Source organism: Periophthalmus magnuspinnatus, chromosome 19 (assembly GCF_009829125.3).
Source record: "Periophthalmus magnuspinnatus isolate fPerMag1 chromosome 19, fPerMag1.2.pri, whole genome shotgun sequence".
In the NCBI taxonomy this organism is placed as follows: Eukaryota; Metazoa; Chordata; class Actinopteri; order Gobiiformes; family Gobiidae; genus Periophthalmus; species Periophthalmus magnuspinnatus.
Genome location: NC_047144.1, coordinates 28,147,010 through 28,155,725, shown reverse-complemented (window position 1 = coordinate 28,155,725; position 8,716 = coordinate 28,147,010). Strand labels below are relative to the sequence as shown.

The window sequence follows — 8,716 nt, the reverse complement described above, 5'->3', positions numbered from 1 at the left end:
GCAATACACACACTTAAAAAAAAGAGTTTCCTCATCAAAACTTGGAGTTGTGTTTTGTTTTCTCTGATATATGTCTAACATACAAACCCTGCATATTTATACCTATTTCTTCTCAAACAGCAAACATTCTGTTTGACCTTGTGGTAATAAAGGACGTGCTCCACTGTGTTTTTAAAGTCCTTACACCTTCACTAGAATCATTTGGATGATTTCAGCCCTGAAATTGCCACTCTCTCCTGAACTAAACGTAAAAGGTAGCTACTAACTTGAAAACTACCACTTCATGACATCACAAGGTGGAACAGAGCATTTTGAGTTTTAGAGATGCAGACAGTCTTATAAACCAGATTTTCTCAAACATGTGTGACTGAAACGAAACACAACTCCAGGTATGTTTTTAGGAGGCAACAACATTCTAACATCGCTTAAAGCTCACAAGAATCAATTTTGCATGATATGGGAACTTTAAATATTAAGTTAAGTAGTATTTTTGGTTTTAACACACTGTTATTGATTTATGTATTTGTTTGTATATTTTTTACTTGGATCACTCGGGTTTATTTTGAAGTAGCACCGGAAGTCGTTGCTTCGCCCTGCCTGATCCGTCACTTCACATCCGGTCCCCACACTTTCATGACCCGAAGTTCCACCGTGGCTTGGCTCCGTTATGTGAACACAGGTAACTGGCTTCTCCACTTCATCCGGACAAGGCCGTGCTCCTTCCCCGCCTCCACCACAACAAACATGTCGGCCGATCCCCTTTTTACCTTCGGGGTCATAGCTGACATTCAGTACGCGGACCTGGACGACGGCTTTAACTTTACCCGGACTCGCAAACGCTATTATCGCAATAGCCTGCAACTGCTACGAAACGCCCGGGACCACTGGTCCGAGGCACCGGTGCAGCCCGAGTTTGTGCTCCAACTGGGGGACATCATCGACGGCTTCAACACTCAGCAGCACGCCTCTCGCAGCGCTCTGGACACGGTGCTGAGAGAGTTCGGCTCCAGCCCCGTGGAAGTGCACCATGTGTGGGGCAATCACGAGTTCTACAACTTTACCAGAGGAGAACTGCTGTGCTCCGAGCTGAACAGGTGAGGGTGTCTTACTTTAAAATGCGATGACTCCAAAGTACAAGTGGATGCGGTTGTCCAAAAAATTAACCTAGGAACTGTTTCTGATGTGGCAACGTGAACTATTCAGACAAAAGGTACAAATTATGGTATTTCAATACCTGGTTTAACATAAACTGAGGAAGAGAAGTGAGCAGGCTCCTGGGGAAAGTAAAGATTTGTGGATGTTGCCTTCTATAAGGGGTTATATTACACTATAATCTTTCCTCATCAGAAACATACCAGGAGTGTCATTCACACGTTTAACATACAAATACTGCATATTTAGGTTGTGATGTTGTCTATTCCACCTTGTGATGTCATGTGGTAATGCAGAAAGTGCACCACTGTGTTCTTAAACTCTGTTCACCTTCATTAGAATCATTTAGATAATTTCAGCCCTGGAATTGCCAATCTCTACTGAACTAAATATATCAGCTACCTTTTGTAAAAAGAAAAAGGTAGTTGATAACTTGAAAACTACCGCTACATGACATCACAAAGTGGAACAGGGTATTTTGAGCTTTGAGTAATCTTTGATTATTAGTCTGTCTACATCTCCAAACATGTGTGAATGAAACAGAACACTACTCCAGGTATGCTGTACAGTACAGATACCTTCTCTCAAATGTAGTGAAGCAAAAAGTATCCACATTACACATTTTAGGTATTTAAGTATACTACTTGTCTCTGTCTCCAGTACCCTGCATGTTCAGAGGAGGCTGGGGGAGTCCCGACCTGGAGGGGACATCTACGCCTACAGCTTTAGTCCTTACCCAGGCTTCTGCTTCATTGTGCTGGACGCGTACGACATGAGCCTGCTGGGGCTGGACCAGGACTCTGAGCAGTACCAGAGAGCCCTAAAGCTGATCCAGAAATACAATGGCAACCAAGATCTCAACCAACCTCCCACCACGAGTGAGGTTTACATTCTCATAGCATATTCAAATTCCAAACTCAATTTCAATAGAATGTGATGTCATTTTACAGGTGGAGGGCAAGAGCCTCTATAACTATTAGGTCTGTAAGATTAATCACAATCAAATCCTAATAGCAATTTGAATCGACGCAAGGCTGCAGTACCATAATTTCCTCCACAAACAACAAAATGCTACCTCTGGAGATCGGTACAAACATGAACTAAAACCTAATGCAAGACATTTCGGAACATATTTTGGTTTCTTTAACATATGAACTTTCTATAGAAGAACTGACAAACTCGTCCAGAATTCTAAAACATAAATCACACAATCATAATGCTTGTATATGGCAGAATGGTCATCTGTTTACTAATGTGTCCATTGTATCGCCATGGTAACTAAGTTTACTAAAAGTTTAAAGATTGTGACTACAATTTTATGTGAGGGGGACTTGTTTAACAGTGCAAATCAGCTCACCTGTTGTAGCTCCTAGTAAGTCAGTTCTTACTAGTCTAAACGAGGACTACTTTATTTGAATTTGGTTTGTCATTGAGAAATCAGCCCTTTACAATAAAACAGGAACTAATACAAGAATCACATTTCAGAACATGTCTGAACAGGTCTTGACAACAGGTTTGGCTAAGAAGGTTTATGCAGAATCAGACCCATGGAAAGACAGGGAGGGAGGGCATCTGATATATAGGGACATTTCAGAATGTTTGTATAGATCTTAACTACAGAGTTAGCTGCTTTTATGCAGCCTTTGCAATTTACATGGACGCAATGAACAATGCAATTGCAATTTCAATTCAATTGCGATTAATTTTGCAGCCCTACTGATAGGTTCACAACCTATATTAGAGTTCAAAAGAGAAGAGAAGACAAGAGAGATTATTTTGTCTCAATATTGAGGAGAAAGAGCGGAGAGGCAAAAAACCCCAGTTACAAACCACCACCCTCTCTGGGGGCCCAGACCGTCTTTCACCTCTTTTATTAAAGTTAGGAAACCCTAGTTACATACACATACTCTAAAAGGGGGGGGGGCAAGCAGTGTAAAAACATATGACGAAATTCACAGAGAAATATATTCTGTTTTGCATTTCCAGAAGGTCACAAAACATCCTCCCATGATGTTTCTGTTTAGGTTTCACCGTGACCTTCTTCCCGTGGGATCTTGCACTTTCAAAAGACATTTTCTGCAAGACTCAAGAACAAACATTAGTGCAGATTACATAGTTTACATAGTTGAAATGAATATAATGATTATAATAAGAGTGAACATTACAGTACCTACAGTACCTTTAAAATGAACAGTGAGATAACATAATATAACTTGAATATATATTTTGAATCCATCATTCCCTCCTGTTTATCGAACTGTGATTTGGAAGTGCTCCTTCAGTGTTCTCGTCATCACTGCCCTCCAATAGGTACATCTGCACCCCTTTGTCATCAGGTGCGGGTGAGATGGCAGCGGTTATTAACCTATTGATCAGGGAACGAAGACAAGGAATACAACAGCATCCACACAAGGTTAAAATAGCTACAAACACAGCGATTGATACTAGGACCGATGAGACCAGTGCTCTGCAGCGCCCAAACCCCCTTAGCCAGTCATCCCAGAAGGGGGTACTCAACCCAGACTGCTCCTTTAAGCATCTATTCATCGCACGCAGGCTGCCTATAGCTCTAGTCAGGCTTCCGTCTGCAGCGGTATTGTTAGGGATGACCACGCAACAGCTGGCCCCAATAACAGAACAAACTCCTCCTCGTTTTGCCAGGAGCATGTCAACAGCTATGTGGTTTTGGAAAGCCATAAGTGAGGTGGCGCTTAATTGCTCATGCACTGCTTCAAACCCCTCCTGTGTGTAGTTTCCCAATTTTTGTAGTGGATGTAGTTGATTCTGTCTACGTTTTTATTATTGGGAGTGATTGGAATTATAGCGGCTATTAAAGGAATGTTTTCAAATCCTGTGGCAATTTGATTAGCTAATTTATATTTATCAGGAACCCCTCTGGGCACTCCAAATCGCATTGTTTTCAGTAGATTGTTGTTCAATCAATGCTGTTAATTGTTCTTGTTCTATTGACATTACTTCTATAGGTGTTATCAGATTAACTAGAGCGCATACTCCAGTAAATTAATTTGGCATATTTGCTCTAAGTATTTTCCCTCCACAGTACCAGTAGATGTCACTGTGCATTCTGGGTAGTGCTTTATTTGTAGTCAGATTTTTTTTTCACATAGATTTCCATCAATATTACCTAAAACATTCGTTACCGAATTTGAGCGTTGGATACAGGTGTAATTTCCTTTTGGCAATTTGGCCTCAAATATTGGTTTCTGTTTTTCAGGTTTAGTTAGTGGGTACACTGCATCCCACTTTGCACACTCTGCCTCTGGTGCTGTTTTAGTTAAGATATCCTCCACACATTGCACTGTTAACTCAGGAGGTGTTGGTACCATTCTCAAAAGCGGTCTGGGTCCCATATAAGTAATACAGTCTTTATTAACGTACTTTGATGCCTGTTCTATCATTGTTAGCCAATTGTTTCCAAAATCAGATACACCAACTGCCATATTGGACACTTGTTCTTTAGTAAAGGTTACTGTTGCTTTAATTTTTATTCCGCTACTTTGCAGCCTGGGACTCAGAACCGGTTCAGTTTGTAACATTTCACATATAATTAATTTGTAAATATCTATCCCTGATACATGAGCTCTCAGCAAAAACATCCAACATTCTTGACCATTATTAGTCAAATTATTCTTTATATTATTTATTGTTACCAGTAGATTGGATTCGGTTTTGGCTAAGGTTAGGAGCTCTGCCTGCCTACCTGCTCAGTCAGTTTTTGCCTGTGTCGGTGTCCATGTATTATCCTGTTCAGCTACTAATGTATCCCACCCTTGGTTTTGAATATCATTAGTAAAGTACCAATAGTCATTAGCGTATTTTATTCCATTTTGTGCATCTTTCCCAGCTGTAAGACTACTTATAGGAATAGTAATTGTGGTGATTGTTCCAATTGGTATGCAAATTTGAATTCCAAACCTGTAATGTCTTTCTTTTGAGCATTGATCTGTTTTTGTTTTTTTTTTACTTCTCGCTTTAGCCTGGTCAAATTGGATGTATGCATCACTATAGGATCTCCCACATAAACATAGGAGTGCACAGCTTGCATTGGTGTCACTGAAGGAGCAGGCAGTCTTACAGATCTTAAAGGTACTAGCCCATACCAAAATGCCAGTGTGAGCATTATTGCAGCCATAGTGAGCATAAACATGTAAATAACATAAGTTATTGTTTTACACGTATCACCTTTTTACAACCTTTTGATTTCGTAGTACATTAATGTACAATTTTACCATATCTAAACACTGTGTCCATGGTCTTTTAGTTTCCTCCATACACTTTTTTAATCTGTTTTTAATAGTACCATTCATTCTTTCTACTAATCCTGCACTTTGGGGGTGAGAAGCGCAGTGATTCTTTAAATTAATGCAGAATAATTGCCCTATGTTTGTGATTACTTCATTTACAAAATGTCTTCCATTATCTGATCATATTTCTGGTATTCCATATCTAGTTATGATATCTTTGCACAATGCTTTTGCTACTGTTAGTGCATCTGCTGTTTTAGTTGGAAATAACTCTATCCATTTAGATTTATTATTACCAAACAATACTGTTTTCCTTCACTTTTATTTAGTTGTATATAAGTTGTTTCTTGAAATGGATATTTTGGTTTTGGAAAACTTCCTCTTTTTGGTCTTAAATTTCCTTGTGGATTATGTTTAGCACATATGAGACATGCTCTACAAAACTTTTTTGCATAATTATTAAATCCATACGTTGTATTTATATATTTTGAATCCATCACCTACGATACAAGATATATGTAAACCTGTCCATATGCATTTTCTCTTTTCCCTTTAGCAATGTCACACCGCTTATTACAACGTTTTACCAAGTTCAACGGCGGTTTCAGTCAGGAGCAGCTAGACTGGTTAGATTCGGTTCTGTCCTGTGCAGACGACAAACAGGAAAAAGTCACCATTGTCAGTAAGTACCATTAAGTTCCCTTTCTTCACAAAGCTGCTGTCAATTACTCTCTGCATATATAAAAAGACACCTATGCTTTTTTTCCTCCTTTTTTCCTGTTTTAGGTAAATTAGAATTAAAGATAATGCTCTCATTATTGTAGTATTTAGAAAATAATGAAAAATTGTCTATCAAAATTATTTCTATTTTCTTCAAAGTCAGAAGTTTAAGTAATGATACTGTATATAAACAATTTGGGGAAACCAAGATGATGATACCATGTCTTTGGAAACTTCTGATAGCATTTGAGTTAGAGACACACCTGTATGATGTATTTGAAGGCGCACCTGAAATATACTGCTTTGTTGTGTAACATTATGGCAAAGTCAAAAGAAATCAGCTAAGATATCAGGAAGAGAATTGTGCACAAGTCTGGTTCATCTTTGGTGCAATTTCCAGATGCCTGAAGGTGCCACGTTCATCTGTTCAAACAATTATACACAAGTATAAACGCCAAGGGAATACCCAGCCATCACGCTGCTCAGGAAGGAGACGGGTTGATTTGCACATTTTGAATCTGGGACACAGAACCCAAGAACAAAAGCAAAAGATCTTCTGAAGAAGCTGGCTAACCACAGTGAAAAGAAGACTGTACCAACATGGACTGAAAGGCCACTCTGCAGGAAGAAGCCATTACTCCAAAAAAAAAAAAAAACATAAAAAAAGCCAGATTAGTTTGCAAATGCACATTGCGACAAAGGCCTTTATTTTTGGAGACATGTCCTGTGGTCTGACAAAACTAAAACTGAACTGTTTGGCCATAAAGAGCATTGTTACATTTGGAGGAAAAAGGAGGAAACTTGCAAGCCTAAGAACACCATCCCAGCTGTGAAATATGGGGGTGGCAGCATCATGTTGTGGGGTTGTTCTGCAGGAGAGATGCATCATGAGGAAAGAACATTACGTGGAAATAAGCGTCATCTCAAGACATCAGTCAGGAAGTTGAAGCTTAGGTGCAAATGGATCTTCCAAATGGACAATGACCTGAAGCATACTGCCAAACTGGTTACAAAGTGGCTTAAACATAACAAAGTCAGTGTATTGGAGTGGCCATCACAAAGCCCTGATCTCACTCCTATTGAAAATGTATGAACAGACCTGAAAAGTGTGCAAGCAAGGCAGCCACAAACTTGGTTCAGTTATACAGTTCTGTCAGGAGGAATGGGCCAAATTTCTGTCAACTATTGTGAGAAGCTTGTGGAAGGAAATCCAAACATTTGACCCAAGTCATACAGTTTAAAGGCACCAAATACTAATGAAATGTATGCAAACATCTGACTTGGAAGAAAGTCATGAAAAATTGTTTTTAAAAAGTCCTTCTCTCATTATTCTGGCATTTAGCAAATAGAAATAATTTGGTAATCCTAATTAAACTTTTCCTGTTTTAGGTAAGTTTGATTTCATGTCACAGTGAGAAAAAAGTGTATGTGCCTTTTTACAAAGCTCATGTAAACCTCTGGTTTCAACTGTGTATGACTATATAAGTATTTTGTGTGTAGGCCACCTGCCGGTGCACCCAGACTCCACAGACCCCGTGTGCTTGGCCTGGAACCACAGCATCCTCCTGCAGCTGATCCAGAAGCACCCCAGTGTGGTGCTGTTCATGGCAGGACACGACCACGATGGAGGCTACCACTACGACTGGCAGAACCATGTGCACCACCTGACACTAGAGGGGGTCATAGAGACACCCCCAGACAGTAACGCCTTTGGGACTGTGTCTGTGTACCAGGACCGGATGGTGCTGACTGGACATGGGAGGACAGCAAGTCGAGTTTTTGACTTTTCATAAGACCAAAAGACAAGACTGCGTCATACCTCCAAAAAGAGTGCACTTTCAGTGAAGACTTTGTGTTTGTGGAAATGGTTGCTTCAGGGAACTTATGAACTACTGTTTATTTTTTGCACACTGATAATTTTTAAAAGCGAGTTTACAGGCACCATGATATTTATAGTTTTTAATGAGATCCCACTTTCTTGCAGTGTCTTTAAATTCAAAGATCAAGCTTGGCGTTTTGTTGCTTGTTTGGGATATATTTTATGGTTTTAATAATTTTACATGCACTGTTGGTTGATCCAATTAATTGTGTGGAAATATGTGCAATAGGCTCTTGACAATAAATGAAATTGCAAAAACATGTTGTCCTGTGTTAAGTGGGGTAGTAAAAGGTTGATTACAAAATCAAACTGGGTAATGCAATGTTTAAGGTAAAAATTCATGTATTTAAGAAGTTGTTCCTCAGTTGTACAGAGTTAACTGGTTCCTTTAAAGGGCTTATATTATGCTATTTTCTGATTTATCTTATAATGTTGTTCTTCAGAAACATACCTGGAGTTGTGTTTTGTTTCATTCACACGTTTATACATACAAACCCTGCTTTCTTCTCTTATCTCAAACACTTGGTGATGTCCTATGGTGATTTCTGTGGTAATACAGGAAGTGCTCCGTTGTGTTTTTAAACTCCACACACCTTCACTAGAATCATTCGAATGAGTTCAGCCCTGGTATTGCCAATCTCTACTGAACTAAAGGTAAAAGGACCTGTTGACTTGAAAACTACAACTATATGACATAAGG

The 8,716-nt window shown here is 39.4% G+C and overlaps 1 protein-coding gene across 1 annotated transcript; it reads left to right on the top strand.

Annotated features, from left to right (window-relative positions):
- The first annotated feature begins 630 nt into the window (after nucleotides 1–630).
- On the top strand, nucleotides 631–8,264 carry adprm (ADP-ribose/CDP-alcohol diphosphatase, manganese-dependent). Its single transcript, XM_033984688.2, has 4 exons — nucleotides 631–1,094; nucleotides 1,813–2,030; nucleotides 5,974–6,099; nucleotides 7,638–8,264. The coding sequence occupies exons 1-4, from the start codon at nucleotides 634–636 to the stop codon at nucleotides 7,928–7,930; spliced, it is 1,098 nt and encodes a 365-aa protein (XP_033840579.1). The 5' UTR covers nucleotides 631–633; the 3' UTR covers nucleotides 7,931–8,264.
- Nucleotides 8,265–8,716: the final 452 nt, after the last annotated feature.